This window comes from Lissotriton vulgaris, chromosome 1_2 (assembly GCF_964263255.1).
Source record: "Lissotriton vulgaris chromosome 1_2, aLisVul1.2, whole genome shotgun sequence".
Lineage (NCBI taxonomy): Eukaryota > Metazoa > Chordata > Amphibia > Caudata > Salamandridae > Lissotriton > Lissotriton vulgaris.
In genome coordinates this window covers 302,439,032-302,458,145 of record NC_141686.1, presented here as the reverse complement: position 1 = coordinate 302,458,145, position 19,114 = coordinate 302,439,032, and the positions used below count along the sequence as shown (strand labels likewise).

At 47.2% G+C, this 19,114-nt stretch overlaps 1 protein-coding gene across 1 annotated transcript in view; it reads right to left on the bottom strand.

Moving 5' to 3' along the window:
* Window positions 1-19,114, bottom strand: part of LOC147736558 (double C2-like domain-containing protein beta) — a 477,282-nt gene that overhangs the window by 51,423 nt on the left and 406,745 nt on the right. Inside the window, exons 3-4 of the mRNA XM_086953771.1 lie at window positions 6,613-6,687; window positions 1,745-1,854 (exon numbers count right to left, since the gene is read on the bottom strand). Coding sequence (XP_086809897.1) covers window positions 1,745-1,854; window positions 6,613-6,687 — 185 coding nt within the window. The remainder of the gene's footprint in view (window positions 1-1,744; window positions 1,855-6,612; window positions 6,688-19,114) is intronic.

The following is a 19,114-nucleotide window of genomic DNA, read 5'->3' as shown; positions in this document are numbered from 1 at the left end:
CACTGATACTCTGTGTGACCTGGGCCTCTTCTCTTCCTTTACTCTCTGTCTGGCACTAGCTCTATCACTGACACTCTGTGTGACCTGGGCCTCTTCTCTTCCTTCACTCTCTGTATGGCACTAGCTCTGTCACTGACACTCTGTGTGACCTGGGCCTCTTCTCTTCCTTTACTCTCAGTCTGGCCCTAGCTCTGTCACTGTCACTCTGTGTGACCTGCGCCTCTTCTCTTCCTTTGCTCTCAGTCTGGCCCTAGCTCTGTCACTGACACTCTGTGTGACCTGGGTCTCTTCTCTTCATTCACTCCCTGTCTGGCACTAGCTCTGTCACTGACACTCTGTGTGACCTGGGCCTTTTCTCGAGCTTCACTCTCTGTCTGGCACTAGCTCTATCACTGACACTCTGTGTGACCTGGGCCTCTTCTCTTCCTTTACTCTCAGTCTGGCACTAGCTCTGTCACTGACACTCTGTGTGACCTGGGCCTCTTCTCTTCCTTTACTCTCAGTCTGGCACTAGCTCTGTCACTGACACTCTGTGTGACCTGGGCCTCTTCTCTTCCTTCACTCTCAGTCTGGCACTAGCTCTGTCACTGACACTCTGTGTGACCTGCGCCTCTTCTCTTCCTTTACTCTCAGTCTGGCACTAGCTCTGTCACTGACACTCTGTGTGACCTCGGCCTCTTCTCTTCCTTTACTCTCAGTCTGGCCCTAGCTCTGTCACTGACACTCTGTGTGACCTGCGCCTCTTCTCTTCCTTTACTCTCAGTCTGGCCCTAGCTCTGTCACTGACACTCTTTGTGACCTGGGCATCTTCTCTTCCTTTACTCTCAGTCTGGCCATAGCTCTGTCACTGTCACTCTGTGTGACCTGGGCCTCTTCTCTTCCTTTACTCTCTGTCTGGCCCTAGCTCTGTCACTGATACTCTGTGTGACCTGGGCCTCTTCTCTTCCTTTACTCTCTGTCTGGCACTAGCTCTGTCACTGACACTCTGTGTGACCTGGGCCTCTTCTCTTCCTTCACTCTCTGTATGGCACTAGCTCTGTCACTGACACTCTGTGTGACCTGGGCCTCTTTTCTTCCTTTACTCTCAGTCTGGCCCTAGCTCTGTCACTGTCACTCTGTGTGACCTGCGCCTCTTCTCTTCCTTTGCTCTCAGTCTGGCCCTAGCTCTGTCACTGACACTCTGTGTGACCTGGGCCTCTTCTCTTTCTTTACTCTCAGTCTGGCACTAGCTCTGTCACTGACACTCTGTGTGACCAGGGCCTCTTCTCTTCCTTCACTCTCTGTCTGGCACTAGCTCTGTCACTGACACTCTGTGTGACCTGGGCCTCTTCTCTTCCCTTACTCTCAGTCTGGCCCTAGCTCTGTCACTGACACTCTGTGTGACCTGGGCCTCTTCTCTTCCTTTACTCTCTGTCTGGCCCTAGCTCTGTCACTGATACTCTGTGTGACCTGGGCCTCTTCTCTTCCTTTACTCTCTGTCTGGCACTAGCTCTGTCACTGACACTCTGTGTGACCTGCTCCTCTTCTCTTCCTTTACTCTCAGTCTGGCCCTAGCTCTGTCACTGACACTCTGTGTGACCTGGGCCTCTTCTCTTCCTTTACTCTCAGTCTGGCACTAGCTCTGTCACTGACACTCTGTGTGATCTTGGTTCTGTCATTGATAGTTCACCTCATAGCACATGCATGCTTGGGGACCATGAGCATGCATATCGGTGGCAGGGTGGGGGGCGGGGGGAGTCCTCACCGGAGGGTCTTGCGCATCATGTCTTCCTTGGTGACTCCATAGTAGGTGAGGGTCTCGTTCCACATGGGCTTCAGCGTGTTGCGCAGGGTCTTGGTGCGGAGTTTGTTCGCCTGTGTCAGGAGGGGAAAGAAGAAGGTGAAGAACATGGCGGTCCGCACTCTTTTGTTGCACAAGCCATGTACTGCAGAGGCATTCTAGGACACAAGGGGGCAGTGTGTAGGTACTCACTCCTGGGGGCAGGTGCCTGAACTTTCAAGGGTGGTGACACATTTGGGATGGATGGCTGGATGGGTAGGTGGATGTAGGGATGGGTGGAGGGAGGGCAGGATCTATAGATGGTTGGGTGGGTGGAGGGATGGATGAACGGAAGGAGGGATCTAGGGATGGAGGGAGGAATGGGTGGGTGGGCGGATGCATGAGGGAGGGACTTGGAAGGGTGGATGTAGTGATGGGTGGAGGGAAGGAGGGATCAAGGGATGGAGGGAGGGTGGGATGCATGGATGGAGAGAGAGGTGTATTGATGGTTGGATAGAGAGAGGGATTGAGGGATGGATGGAAAGGTGGGGTGGGTGGATGGATGGGTAGGTGCATAGGTAGATGAAAGGATGTAGGGGGAAGGGAGGGGGGAGGGAGGGATGGGTGGGTGGATGGATGGAGGGAGGGATGGAGGGATGGGTGGGTCAGTGGGTAGATGTAGGGAGAGATGGATGGGTGGGTGGATGTAGGGATGGGTGGAGGGAAGGAGGGATCTCTGGATGGAGGGAGGGATGTATGGGTGGATGGATGGCTGGATGGATGAATGGGTGGATGGTTGGGAGGGTGAATGTTTTGAGGGAGGGATGGGTGGGTGGGTGGATGGATAGGTAGATGGATGGGTAGATGGAGGGATGGATAGGTGGGTCAGTAGGTGGATGGATGGATGGGTGGGTGGGTGGATGGATGGATGGATGAATGGATGGGTGGATGGGTGAATGGATTAAGGAATGCATGGATGGGTGGCAGGATGGATGGATGGGTGGGTGGATGGGCAGGTGGATGGCGGATAATAATAATAATAATAATAATAATAATAATAATAATAATAATAATAATAATAATAATAGCATTTGTAGAACGCAACAGCTACCTCAGGCAGAGGTGTCCTGGCGCTTCGTGGTCAACAGCAGGTGAGGGAGGTCCAACCAAGGTACGAGCATTGGCTGAGGAGCCAAGGCTTCAAGGTCTTTCTGAACTCATGTTCGGACTTAATCAGGCGCATATGGGAAGGTAGGGAGTACCACAGTCTGGCCGTCCCCACAGTGAAGGAACTGCCTCCCATACGGGACTTACCAAAATGAGGTAATCAGAGCAGGTGCTGGGAGTTAGATCACAGAGTGCGTTCTTGTTGGTATAGGCAGAGCCTACACTTAAGATAGCCCGGGTCACCATCTAGCAAAGCCCGAAAGGCCAGAGTCAGGGACTTAAAATCTATCCTTTTAGCTGCAGGCAGTGAAGTTGTCTGATGTGTGGCGAGATGTGGTGACGGAACGGGACTCAATTAATTAATGTCGCTGCAGCATTCTGTAACATCTGTAATCAGGCAGACCACAATGGCAACCCAGGGTAAAGACAGTTTGCGTAGTCCAGTCGAGATGTCACAGTAGCATGGACTATGATTCTGCGACAATCCTCCGGCAATAGATGCAAGAATTTCCTCAAACTTCTCAACTTCGCAAAGCATGAGGCTGATATATGACTGACTTGGGCCGAGAAAGACAGGTCTGTCTCCCATTTGATGCCCATGTTTTTTGCCGTATTTGCTGGTAAAGGTGGCGATCCCATTTCAACTGGCCACACAAGTCCGGTGGGGGGAGGAGATGTCGGCCGAAGAACAAGACCTCCGTCTTGTCCGTGTTAAGTTTTAAGCTGTTATTATTCATCCAGCATGAAATCAGAAGAGTGACCCTTAAAAGAGAACACCTGCTAGGTGTCATCCGCAAAGGAGACTTCTTTCACTTCCCAAGAGGCAATGAGAGAGAAGAGTGGCACCAGATAGGTGCTGAAGAGCAATGGGCTCAGGGCCGAGCCCTGAGGCACCCCACACCACAGTGGCTTAGGTTTCGATTGATGGGATTGGAGAAAGACCCTTTGAGAGCAGTCTTTAAGGTAAGACTGGATCCAGGAGAGTTCTACCCCCTGTAAGCCCAGCTGTTTAAGTTTGTCCAGTAGGATTGGTGCGCAACTGTGTCGAATGCAGCGGACATATCTAAAAGGACCAGCATCGCTGAGGTCCCTGCATCTATCGTCATTCTTACAGAATCCACCACCAGTGCAGTCTCGGTGCTGAATCCTGAAAGGAAACCGGACTGAGTGTCGTGTAGGATGTCATGACCTTCTATAAAATTGGCGAGTTGGTGTTGCACCAGTTATTCTAGCATCTTCGCGGGTGCCGGCAGTAGTGAGATTGGGCGGTAGTTGCTAAGCTCCGTCGGGTCAGCGTTCGGCTTTTTTAATAGGGGCAGTAGCAGAGCATGTTTCCAAATATCAGGGTGAAATGCTTGTGGAAAGCGAGGTATTCCAAATGTGATTTAAAACAGGGTTAATCAAATGCGCCAATGTCCTGAACAGCTTCGGGGGACATAGATACTCAGGTGAACCAGACTTGCATCTCAGGATTTCAGTCCGTGATTCCTGCTGGGAAATAGGGAGAACATTTGAGAGGGTGCCCTTAGTATTTAGGATTTCCTGCAACTGGTTCAGCCATCTCATAAATGCCATAAATGTGGCATATACCTTCTCTGATTCGATGAATCTCAGGTGACTGGGAGGACAGTTCCAGGCCTTTGTACTGAGAGCAGCGAAGGATTTACCCCTCCCACGACTTTTGATTCTAGAGGTTGGGGGCGTCAAAGATTAGTACACAAAGGAGTCACTCTTCCTTGTAGAGGAAGAAAAAGGAAGAAACTTTTGTCGTGTGCTACTCTATCTGTGGGGGACAGTGTGTCCTCATAATAATGCCCTCACTCACCCCGAAGGATGTCATGCTTCATCATTTGGGGTTTGCTCCTTGTTGGGCCGGTGCTGTAATACCCTACGGGTCCCCCGAAGGGTCACTTTATCAGAGATCTTTGATGAGAAGCTGTTTGGGTGTGTGGGTATAAGTGGCAGTGAAGTCTAAAGTGGTGTATTTAAAAAATGACTGGAGGGAGGGTGGGTACTATTTATTAGACCGACTGACTGGCAGATCCCCCGGAGTGCATGACCCTGGATTCCGATATTATGTAGGCGGTGGATGACGATAAGGTGGGAGACTGTCAAATGCTGCAGAGAGTTCCAGGAGGATGAGGGCGACCGTGTCTCCTCTGTCCAGAGTCAGGTGGATGTCATTCGTGGCAGTGAGAGGGTAGTTTCGTGGTATGGTTTGGTCTGAAACCAGACTAAGTGGGTTCAGGGAGTTTGTGGTCGTTGACGTATTCAGTGAGGTGTCTGTTGATGATTTTCTCTAAAACCTTGGTGAAGAATAGTAGCAGGGAGATCGGTCTATAGTTGGTGAGTGCTAAAGGGTCCGCAGAGGGTGTCTTCAGCAATGGGAGCATAGTTGCGTGTTTTCAAGCCACTGTAGGCGCAGAGGTGCACAGGTGACAGAAAGGAGTTGCTTGTCCTAGATCTGTGAAGTCCTTGAGGGCCTGATCCCTCTATTACAGATGTGTACCTGGTTTTTCTATGACAGATGTGTACCCGGTGCCTGTTTGACAGATGCTTACCTGGTCCCTGTGCTGTGTGTCAGATGTGTACCTGCTCCGTGTGTGACAGATGCATACAGCTTTTTTAGAAAGCCGCTGGTGTTCAAAGTAGCTTTTGACCTGCTGTGAAAGGGACATTGGTAAAAATAGAGGGCACAATTCACAAAGGTAAGCTTAGACCAAAAGTCTAAGTTTAGACTTGAAGTCTAAGTTTAGATTTAAAGTCTAACTTTACTAGGTCTAAACTTAGACTCTAAATGTTAACTTTTGGCCTTTGTTTACTTTTGTGAATCCGAAAGCGCCTAGTCTCTGATCCCCAGCCACCTGTGTGTTTTCATGGTGTACACAAAGACCAGGGTGGGTGACCGCGCTGGTACAGATTAGCAACAACTAAACCCATACATGTACGAATGCCACCCCACCCAGGGGGTGTAGAGTGCACTAGTGGGGAAACTAGGACAACACATGCGCTCCTGTGTGCCCCCAAACAAATTAAGCAGCATTAATGTGTCCCAGATAATGTAGGGGTGAATGGATGGATGGGTTAATCAATGGGTTAGCAACTGATTGCATTATTCAAGGAGTTCACATTCTAGCAAGTGAAGCTGGCAGATGGGTACGTCAAGGAATGAATGTATAAATAAGTCACCTGGAAGAAACTGTTTTAAGAATGCAGGGTGAGTGAGGCAAATGGTGAGTGAATGGTTGTATGTTTGCTGTGATAACAAGAGTCTGTAGCACAAGGACAGATAAGTAAATAACTGAATACCTCCGAGAGGGATTTTGTAAGTGACTGACCGAATGAATGAATGAAAGAATGTATGATATTCGAGACACTGGTGAAGTGAATTGGTGAAAGCCAAAGAGAGTGAGTGCAGGATCGCCAACTCTCACTGGGTCATAGGGGACACAGGTATCTTCATTCTTTTTTACAAACCATTTCAATCTGGTGGCTCAACCAAACTGGTTCTGCTGAAAGCCAACCATGGTAAAACTCCCACATACACAAAGTGAATGAAAGAAGGCCAGAACTAGAAAGCATGTAGTATATGAGCAATATGTAATAATGTAACAACTCTAAGCGGGTAGGGTAGGTCAGTGAGATAGTGAGTTTTTCTTTATAAATACCCGCAGACGAGCCCCTACCTTGCTTGCTCCAGGAAGTAGATTCGCTTTGACATAGGGATCGGAGGAGCCATTCGAGTCCATGGGCTTCAAGCCCTGTGAGGAAAAGAAGAGAGAGTTAAGTGTCAGGTGTCCTTCAAAACGCAGTCAGTCCATCAACTGAAGAGTCCTTGTCAATGCTGCCAATACTCCTAGCTGGAGAGGCCCTCCACCCCACGCACTCCTGGGACCCTGCAGATAATACCACATGAAGAGTCCCCTGTGATACGATCAACTTACGCAATTGTCCCAGCACCACCAACTCTCACCCCAGCCAACAGGAACAATTCAAGAGTCCTTCCTGGTACCACCAACTCCAGAGCTCATGCCGGTACAATTAACTCAAGAGCTCACGACGATACCACCAATTCAAGAGCTCATGCCAGTACCATTAACTCAAGGGCTCATGGTGTTACCATTAACTCAAGCACTCATGACAGTACCATTAACTCAAGGGCTTATGGCGGTAACACCAATTCAAAAGCTCATGCTGGTACCGGTAACTCGAGCTCATGCCAGTACCAGAGCTCATGCCGGTACAGTTACCTCAAGAGCTCATGATGATACTACCAATTCAAGAGCTCATGCCTGTACCACCAACTCAAGAGCTCATGCCGGTACCATTAACTCAAGAGCTCATGATGATACCATAAATTCAAGAGCTCATGCCTGTACCACCAACTCAAGAGCTCATGCCTGTACCACCAACTCAAGAGCTCATGCCGGAACCATTAATTCAAGAGCTCATGCCGGTACCATTAACTCAAGAGCTCATGATGATACCATAAATTCAAGAGCTCATGCCTGTACCACCAACTCAAGAGCTCATGCCGGTACCATTAACTCAAGAGCTCATGATGATACCATAAATTCAAGAGCTAATGCCTGTACCACCAACTCAAGAGCTCATGCCTGTACCACCAACTCAAGAGCTCATGCCGGAACCATTAATTCAAGAGCTCATGCCGGTACCATTAACTCAAGAGCTCATGATGATACCATAAATTCAAGAGCTCATGCCTGTACCACCAACTCAAGAGCTCATGCCGGTACCATTAACTCAAGAGCTCATGATGATACCATAAATTCAAGAGCTCATGCCTGTACCACCAACTCAAGAGCCTATGCTGCTATCATTAAATTAAGCGGCAATGCCAGTACCACCAACTCAAGAGTGCATGCCCTTATCACCAACACAATGGACTCTCAGAACTGACAACTGAAGAATGACAGCCAATACCAGGCACTATAGAGACTATATCAAAACTATCAACTCAAGAGAACCCACCAACTTCATCCCCACCATCCTATGACACTCCATCACTGACGGCTACATCCTTAATCAGAGAGACAGGAGGTGAGCTTCCCTTCATTCACATACCCTTTGGGACTGCACTTTTAGTGACTCCCCCTTTGAATTCCTTTGTGTTTCTAAGATGCTTCTCCCATCTGGATCTTTAAGCACATGCATTATTTACCAACTCCCAGATCAAAACTCAGCATCTGAGGAGCGCGTCAATCACCTCCTCCCACTGTGGTCCAACGCTGATCAACTAACATGTTTATAAGTGACTTAAGTGTTTGTGGAAACAACCAAATGTATCTAGGATTTCAACCTTTTAAACAATGAGCTATGAACACCATCTAACCCCCCTGTCCATCACTCTGTCCGCCAATAGATGGCTCTCATCACCAAGAACCCTAGGTGATATGCAACTGGACAGGTTCTTAGTGACACTCAAGCACCTGAACTGCACTCTGGAAGAACGCTACAACACGCTAGGACTTTTAGCACAAAATGCTTTATCTCTCATATATGATCTAGCACCACACCAATGGCAATCTAACACAGACAGAAAATAAGGTCAATTTGATTGAAACTTTGCAAAGTTTGCAAAGTCATATATTTGAACATCTTTAAACCTTCTATCCCAATATTCAAACCCTGGGAAGCTGAAGCCATTCAACTAAACCCTATCTAGGAACAGAAACGTCCACTTTCTTGGATGACATGATCACTGCTTGAGAACAAACTTTCTATGCTCTCAGATGACACATGCGTAGCCTGTGAGTAACTGTTCCATGTTCTCAGATGGCCCATGAGTAAACCTTCTACATTCTCATATAAACCTTTGCAGTCGGCGAACAAACCATTCTGCCTCTCAAATGGCTGTCACAAACTACGAGCAACCCTTCCAAGCTCTCATGACACCATTATCGTCGACGAGCAACCCTTCCATGGTCTCACAACACTATTGTGGGCTATGAGCAAACCCTTCCATGCTCTCACAACACCATAGTGGTATACGAGCAACCCTTCCATGGTCTCACAACACCATTGTGCCCTACGAGCAACACTTCCATGCTCTTGTGACACCATTGTGGTCTACGAGCAACCCTTCCATGGTCTCACAACACCATTGTGCTCTACGAGCAACACTTCCATGGTCTCACAACACCATTGTGCTCTACGAGCAACACTTCCATGCTCTTGTGACACCATTGTGGTCTACGAGCAACCCTTCCATGCTCTCATGACACCATTGTGGTCTACGAGCAAGCCTTCCATGGTCTCACAACACCATTGTGTTCTAAAAGCAACCTTTCCATGCTCTTACGACACCATTGTGGTCTACAAGCGACCCTTCCATACTATCATGACACCATTGTGGCTCCATGCTCTCATGACACCATTTTGTTCTACGAGGAACCCTTCCATGCTCTCACGACACCATTGTGGCCTACGAGCAACCCTTCCATACTATCATGACACCATTGTGGTCTATGAGCAACTCCTCCTTGCTCTCATGACACCATTGTGTGGTTCCATGCTCTCATGACACCATTGTGGTCTATGAGCAACCCTTCCATGCTCTCACAACACCATTGTGGTCTACAAACAACCCTTCCATGCTCTCACGACACCATTGTGGTCTACAAGCAACCCTTAAATACTATCATGACACCATTGTGGTCTACAAGCAACCCTCCCATGGTCTCACAACATCTCACAACACCATTGTGGTCTACAAGCAACCCTTCCATGCTCTCACGACACCATTGTGGTCTACAAGCAACCCTTCCATACTATCATGATACCATTGTGGCTCCATGCTCCCATGACACCATTGTGTTGTACGAGCAACTCTTCCATGGTCTCACAACACTACTGTGGGCTACGAGCAACCCTTCCACGCTCTCGCGACACCATTGTGGTCTACAAGCAACCCTTACATACTATCATGACACCATTGTGGTCTACAAGCAACCCTTCCATGCTCTCACGACACCATTGTGGTCTACAAGCAACCCTTCCATGCTCTCACGACACCATTGTGGTCTATGAACAACCCTTCCATGCTCTTATGACACCATTGTGTTCTACAAGCAACCCTTCCATGGTCTCACATCACCATTGTGGTCTATGAACAACCCTTCCATGCTCTTATGACACCATTGTGGTCTACAAGCAACCCTTCCATGGTCTCACATCACCATTGTGGTCTAAGGGCAACCCTTCCATGTTTTCACAACACCATTGTGGTCTATGGGCAACCCTTCCATGTTCTCACAACACCATTGTGGTCTACGAGCAACCCTTCCATGCTATCATGACATCATTGTGGTTCCATGCTCTCATGATACCATTGTAGTCTACCAGCCCCCCTTCCATGCTCTCCCGACACCACTGTGGTCTTCGAGCAACACTTCCATGATCTTGCGACACCATTGTGGTCCACGACCAACCCTTCCAAGCTCTCACGACATCATTTGTGGTGTATGAGCAACCCTTCCATGGTCTCACAACACCACTGTGGTCAACGAGCGACCCTTCCATTCTCTCAGGTGGCACAGTTGCAGCCTGCAAGGAAACCGTCCTTCCATGCTGCCAGATGACAACATTGTGACTTGTGAGCACACCGACAATGCTCTCAGATGACATCATCGTGGTCTGCAAGCAAACCTTCCACAGTCTCAGATGACAACATCACAGCCTATGGGAACAACCCTCCTGCTGGACCATCTGCCAGTTCACCCATCTCACTTGTTTCCTCCACTAAGCCTGTGTATAGAATTTCAGATTCAGTGCCTGGCCTTACAATGGCAGCCATGTTACGCTGACGTAAGAAGAGGATGTAAACATTATTGAGGTTAAGAGTGAGCCAGAGAATGGTCAGGCGTGTCTGCCTCAAAGCCATTAACTTGATTCAGACACCCCACTGGCTTGGGGCAATTATTTTGTTTATTAATTAACTAATATGTAGGACATTGTGCTTTTGTTTGAGATTTTGACAACCGTTTGGATATTTGTCTGTATTTAATGACTGTTTATTTTGGACGTTTTTTCCTTATACATTACATTGGAATGCACTCCACAGTTGTATATAGACTTCATCTGTGACATTTCCCAATGTGTTTTTATTATTTGACCGCCCCTCCCCCAGGTTTCCATTTCCTCTTTAAAAAATAAAAATAAAATGTTTTGCCGAATCCAAAGGACAGTTTTAAAAAGTGCAAATTAAAAAGTTTTCAGAATTTTAGATAAAAAACAAACATGTTCAAAAAATGTTGCATATGTTTTAATTGAAAAAGTCATATTGATTAATTTTCTGCCATGAAAATTATATATATATATATATATATATATATATATATATATATATATATATATATATATATATATATAAGAAAAACTCGTCAAGGGTAATCCAGCACTGCCACAGTAGTTCGCAGATTTGAACAGACGAAGAGAAGAACCCAGGAATGGTGCCAAACAAAGTGCGTATTTATTTGTGCTCAATTTCGCTCAGCATGCCCGCCATTACGCGTTTCGACAGTAAATGTACATGTAAATGTACATGTATTTATATAGCGCAAATCGCCCACATCGCAGGCATCTATGCGCTTGCTTAGGGAACCCGTCCTGGTATTCCCCTGTGAGATACCCCGGCAGGGTATCCACAAGGTGAAAGCCAGGCATCCCGCCGCGAGGGGCCGTTGTGGAGATTAAGCAAGCTATTGCCCAGAGTCGCAGAGTGTGAACCCGTGAGTCGAGTAGGCACCGGAGCGAGAATTATCGAGTCCTTGGAATTATTGAGCCCAACCCCCGTCGGGGCGGGGAATTGGACCCTGGTCCAGGGCCGATCTCAGCTTCCGGGTCTGCCGCCTCTAACCCCTGAGCCACACGTATCCACTGTCTTGATCACATATATATATAATCTTTAAATTTCATTAGCTAAATTCTAAAACCATAATACTAAGAATGTCAACAAAGCACAGAATATAATTTGCACTTTACTATGCATTAGGTTTAAAGTACCACATTTGCAAAGGATGACATTTACAAACAGGTATTTTCACAAATGGTACATACATTATTTGTTTTTTTTTCTAAGTATAGGCTTCAGTGTTTTTGTGAGCCTGCTTGTCTTTGTGGTGGTGGAGTTGGTGGTGGAGAAGGTGTGGGTGTTTGGAGCGGAGCTGGGTGGTTTCTGGGTGTTACAAGGGGATTGACACTTGGGTTTGTGGGTGGTGTGCCGTTATAGTTTGAGGTGCCTCTGAAAAGACTTGTACGTTGAGCATACCTTCCAAGCAGCTACCTGATAAATGGAGCCATAGCGGCCTATCAACAAACCTTCTACGCTCGCAACCTACTATTACACCTTACACGTTGTCAGGAGACCTATTACAACCTACTAGCACACCTTCCACGCTGTGAGGTGACCTATCACAATCTACTAACACACCTTCCATGCTGTGAGGTGACCTATTACAACCTACTAGTCCACTGTCCATGCTGTAAGGCGACCTATCACAACCTACTAGCACACCTTCCACGCTGTGAGGTGTCCTATCACAACCTACTAGCACACCTTCCATGCTGTGAGGTGACCTATCACATTCACAACCTACTAGCACACCTTCCACGCTGTGAGGTGACCTATCACAATCTACTAGCACACCTTCCATGCTGTGAGGTGACCTATCACAATCTACTAGCACACCTTCCACGCTGTGAGGTGACCTATCACAACCTACTAGTCCACTGTCCATGCTGTAAGGCGACCTATCACAACCTACTAGCACACCTTCCACGCTGTGAGGTGTCCTATCACAACCTACTAGCACACCTTCCACGCTGTGAGGTGACCTATCACAACCTAGTAGTCCACTGTCCATGCTGTAAGGCGACCTATCACAACCTACTAGCACACCTTCCACGCTGTGAGGTGTCCTATCACAACCTACTAGCACACCTTCCACGCTGTGAGGTGACCTATCACAATCTACTAACACACCTTCCATGCTGTGAGGTGACCTATTACAACCTACTAGTCCACTGTCCATGCTGTAAGGCGACCTATCACAACCTACTAGCACACCTTCCACGCTGTGAGGTGTCCTATCACAACCTACTAGCACACCTTCCATGCTGTGAGGTGACCTATCACATTCACAACCTACTAGCACACCTTCCACGCTGTGAGGTGACCTATCACAATCTACTAGCACACCTTCCATGCTGTGAGGTGACCTATCACAATCTACTAGCACACCTTCCACGCTGTGAGGTGACCTATCACAACCTACTAGTCCACTGTCCATGCTGTAAGGCGACCTATCACAACCTACTAGCACACCTTCCACGCTGTGAGGTGTCCTATCACAACCTACTAGCACACCTTCCACGCTGTGAGGTGACCTATCACAACCTACTAGTCCACTGTCCATGCTGTAAGGCGACCTATCACAACCTACTAGCACACCTTCCACGCTGTGAGGTGTCCTATCACAACCTACTAGCACACCTTCCACGCTGTGAGGTGACCTATCACAACCTACTAGTCCACTGTCCATGCTGTAAGGTGACCTATCACAACCTACTAGCACACCTTTGACGCTGTGAGGCGACCTATCAGAACCTACTAGTCCACTGTCCATGCTGTAAGGCGACCTATCACAACCAGAGGCATAACAAAAGTTAAGTCGCCCCCCCTGCAAGCTACATGGAGGGGCCCCTGCTCCGAATCTAATCTGGAGCTCTCAGGTCTGACTGAGTACTGTGCTGAGGGGGTCCCCTGTAGCTCAGGGTCCCCACGCACTGTGCGCGCTGCGGGGGCCTGTGTTACGCCACTGATCACAACCTACTAGTACAACTTCCACACTGTCAGGCGACCTATCACAACCTACTAGTACAGTTTCCACGCTGTCAGGCAACCTATCACAATCTACTAGCACACCTTCACCGCTGTCAGGCGACCTAACTCAACCTACTAGCACACCTTCCACATTGTCAGATGATACCATCAAGGTCTATGAAGCATATGAGTAAACTTTCCACACACTTACATGACACTACTGCAGGCCACAAACATATTTTTCACACTTACAGATAGTAAAATATTTATGCAGAACCAAAACAGTAATAAAGTCAAAATACCAAGCTATAAAAATCCCAAATGAATTACAAAAATACTGTAAGATTGAAGTTCAAGTTCATCAATTTGAACTTGAACATGAGTAAAATTTAATAAACAAAATGACAAATTCCAATAAGGGAAACTAGAGATATACATTTTAAAGATTTCAGGGAAAATAGTGCCTAAAAGCTCAAACGCCACTGATAGTCTATAGCCGCGGGCCTAGGTGCAATTTGAGGTTGACTGTGAATCAGCGTAGGTCTGATACACCACCCAGCTTTGTCCTGGTCAAATATTTTACCTTCTGACGTTGGGCCTGATTTATATCTTGGCGGTATGGATACTTCGCCACAATGGTGATGGAGTATCCATACCACTAAGAAACACCTAATGGTTTGCCCCTTGGGAACCGCATCGGAAATCTTCGCCGGTGAAACCATGAAGCGCGGGCTTCATTGACAACATAAATTAACAATGCAAAGACCAGGTGTTATGAAACAATTGTACACCTGAACGTGCATGTGCAAATGGTGTTTCTCTTTGTGAATTACAATTAGAAAACAACTAAAGGAGTAGAACTCGTTTTTTGAAATTTTCTGCACTAGGTCCTGAAGAATAGATGAAAGAGGCAGCCTTGGAACATGTCAACCAGTGGGGTGTAGGAACATTATTCCTAATGACTCTATTCATCCCCTGTTTTTAACCTTACCGACTAGGGATCGGAATAAAGTACTTTACCCACTAGCCAGGTAATTTTAAAAGCACTTTCTTTTTACTTCACTCCTTCCCTGCAGGAACATCTACCTCTCATAGTCTGTTAATCAGTGCTCCTTTGTAATCGATTGATTGATTGATAGGCTTTATTTCGGTATACAAATACCATAAAAGCAATACAAAAATACAATTGTAAAAAGTCATATACAATCAATTTATACACAATTGATAAAAACAGGTACAGTAATTAATTTAACAGGTTAAAACAAGGATTAAATTGACACAGAAAGCCTTCTATTACGAATCAACCAAGCCCATTTCAGGAATTTTGACACAGCACATACGATCACGGGGGATATGTCAGTCATTAAAATGCGTATTGCCACTAAACACTGACGAATGCCCAGCAGTCTACAGAGTGGTTTGAGCCAACGGATTCGCGGGGCACGGTAGTTCGGGCATTCGAAAAAAATGTGGACAACTGACTCTACACGAGTGGGACAGGATGCAAAAAGAGGTGAAAGTTGGTAAGGCCCCTTCCAGCGGGCGACTACCTCCCCTATTGGTAAAGTCCCCACACGAAACTTAAAATACAGAGAGCAGTCGAACGGGATAGTGATAATGTCTAGATAGGGTTCATATGCCACCACGTCCTTGATTCTCACAAAAGCTACTGTTTTGTTGCAATGGCGTGAGTCTAGATGTAATTTAGCAGAGACCCAATTCCAATACAACTTTTTAATAGTAGCCTTCGGTGGGGCAGATTTTGTGGATCAAGCATCAGGTTGTCCTATCTCCATTAGTAGTCTTTTGGCGTCCCTCAACCATTTAATCCTCGACCACCCTGCCATGTCCATAACCTCAGACAGAGCCTCCGCGTAGGAGACCAATTCGGGAACCCGCCACAACCCCGCCCAAAGAAGCAGTGGGCGAAGTTGCGCTTGCTCCCCAATAGGTCTACAACCTAAATCCAATAGCACTGGCACAGTTGGAGTGCTTCGTGGCAAAGCCATCAGGTCTTTCAAGAACTTATTCTCAGATTTGACTATTGGATCCAGGTTGCAGGTACCCCACATCTCAGCCCCATATAAAGCGGCACTGACCCCTCTCGCTTTATAAATATCCACCACTGGGGCAATGGGTTTGCAAGATGAGGATCGTTGTTTCTTGAGTAGTGCTCCTCCTACCCTTTTATGGCCCAGTAACATTTTATAGATGTGTGGATTACAGGAAAGGGAGTCGTTGAGGCGGATACCCAAATAGTCAAACTCGGAAACTCTCTCTAAGGGCTCTGAATTCAAGGTCGGAAGTCTGCCAAGTTTCCTGGGGGGGTTCATGACCAAGAATTTGGTTTTGTCTGTGTTGATTACTAGGCCTCTCAATAGACAAAACTCCTGGAAGCTATTTAAAAGGCTCTGCAGACCCATAGGGGACTTTGAAATGAGGAGAGTGTCATCCGCAAAAAGCAGTGTAGGGATCCGTTTGCCCGCCAAGGATGGAGCGTCCGAGGGAGTGCCAAGCAGATGTTCAACCACTCCGTTTACATAAAGCGAAAACAGAGTGGGCGCCAGGACACATCCGTGTCGGACTCACCTTCCTACAGGAATTCTTCCTGTTTTTTCGCCCTTCGTGCCCCAACGCACCTGTGCAAAGTTGCCATCATGAAGTTTTAGCAGCAGGGAGAGAATGTAGGAGGGCAACCCTAGGTTTAACCGGACCTTCCATAGTTTCTCCCTGGGAACCAGGTCGAAGGCTGTTTTTAAGTCTATAAAGGCCAAGTACAGACTGCCCCCTCCCAACACCACCACCTTCCAGTGAAGGAGAGTCAGTCTGAAGGCCTGCTCGATTGTCCCTGTGCCAGAACAAAACCCAGCTTGGAGGTCCATCAATTTGAACATGAACATGAGTAAAATTTAATTTAAAAAATGACAAATTCCAATAAGGGAAACTAGAGATATACATTTTAAAGATTTCAGGGAAAATAGTGCTTAAAAGCTCAAACGCCACTGATAGTCTATAGCCGCGGGCCTAGGTGCAATTTGAGGCTGACTGTGAATCAGCGTAATGAGGAAAATGAAATTTTACATGGCCAATGTGTCCCCTGCTTGTACCCCAACGTTTAGTGTACTTGCATGTCATCCATGCATAGTCTGTAATAATGATGCCTCTGCATTTCCGTCCCACATTAGGATGTCAGTTACCAAGTCTTTCATGAAAGAAACGTTAATTTTACACTGAGGCCCATGTTGCCCATGCGTTTGCATTGTGCACTTTTAAAATCGAGATGAACCCATTTTGTGGCTCAGCCTGAGCCAGGACCCGAATTAAGGTTTCATGCCTCCAGACACTCTGAGGGCTGCAGCTACGTATCCCTGACCTCTCACATACTTTTGGCTAAGCCGAGAGGGGCCCAGCCCGGGGTGCCAAGACAGTATTTTGCACAACAGTTATCTGCTTGCTCTACAAAATCACATTCCTGCCTGGTGAAGAAGGTAAACAGAACCCGTCTGAAGAGATAGGGCCTAGCCTTTCTGTCTCCGTTTAAGTGATTTGCAGAGCTCGCCTCCATAGAAAGCTCAAAGCCCCCACGCAAATGAACGAAGAAATATATGCCCACACTGGCTCTTGGTGAAGAGCGACCTTTGCTTCAGATAATACATCCCCGGACTTAAGATATCAGATAATACCAGACGTGCAGGTCGTCTTGACACTGAAGGCCTCTCTACCAGACCAAAAGTCAGCTCCCCCCAGTTACACGTTAGTTGCACGTCATGACCAAGTTGCTCACACAAGTAGGGCAAAGGTTCCAGCTGGCCATGCGACCCCCTTCATGTATCCACCCACCTATGACTCACCTATGACTCCTCAAGTGAACTCCCACATGTATGCCCTCATGCACGCCCACATGCTCTTATCTCTCTCTTGCTCTTGCTCTGCCTGGAGCGCTCCTCCCTATGTACGAGATTGAATGTATAAATATTGTACTCTGTGAATAAAGTTCAGAAGACCCTTCCTGAACCTTAGTGGTGATGGAACCGATTCTCCCTTAACTCGAGTTATTGAAATAAAGCCCTTTTGAATCGGACACCACGGACTCTGCCTCTCATTTTATGCATGACCCTTTGTTTAAGTATAGAAATTATGACAGGGTAATACTTTATTTACCACATAAATCTGGCGCCCGAATAGGGAAAAATCCCCTTCCCCACCAAAAGAACTGCGGGAGGAGGGGGAACGGGTCAAGGCAGAACAGGCTGATAGAGAAAGAAATGCTGTCGTTGCTGGTATTTATCCCGTCCTCTCAGAAGAACTAGCTAGAGTGACCCCCTCAGAAACACCCCGTAGGTCGCGAACGCCACCACCTGTACCCTTTAGAGTACGTAGAAAAAAGCCGACAGCCTCGGAGGTTTTTATTTCCTCCTATCTAGAAGAGTCCGCACCGGACTACGCAAACGCAGATTTCCCTCCGCCCCCACCAGCGGATCAGCTCGAACAGCTTCAGCAGGTCGTGAAAGACGACGTAGGGCCAGGGGCCGTAGGGGGAGGGGGGCCAACGCCATATAAGTTTACTGTAGATGTAGCAATTTCACACTGTATATACGATCCAGAACCAGGAAAGGGCTCAATGCTCGTGATTTCACTAAGATTAAGACAAGCCGTCGACTATTTGGTCACACTACCAGACATGAAAGAACACCTAGATAAAATATACCGTTTCATCAGGACGGGGAGGGACCCGAGAGTATAGAACAGGCCATGGAACACAGAAAAGTAGGGGTTAAGAACTACATCCTACGTTTTATGATTAACTGCCTGATCAGGGAACAAGACCAAGGAGACGGGGATGTAAAGCATGGTTTGATAGAATGGAGTGATAACATAGATGCCGGTCGGCATGATAAACAGGGACAGACAGATAGCATGACGAAGAAAATACAAAAGGAAATAGTAGCGATACACAGAGCAGGGTCTGACAAGAAGGGTGAGTCATCAACGGAAGATCTTGAGCCAGAAACCGAGGAAAAGGACAAAATGAATTATGTAGGCAAGGCACGACAGTTCGACAGGCCCAAGTGCCTCGACTACCGTAAACAGGGATCGGCTATTAAAGAAAGATATTCCCTTGAAAATCTATTCCAAGCTACTGAAAAAGCACTGAAACGACGGATAGAGAGCGAGCGATCTAATACCCCACACGAAAAGGAATTGGCACGGTCAGCCACCCAGTGGGTGTCCAATTCTAATATATATAGCAATGATATAGTGGCTCAGACTTTCTTGAGCCTTCCGCCGAACGAACAGCGTTTGGCCGGTATTTACATGGTCCAACATTTAATAACGTTGTATGA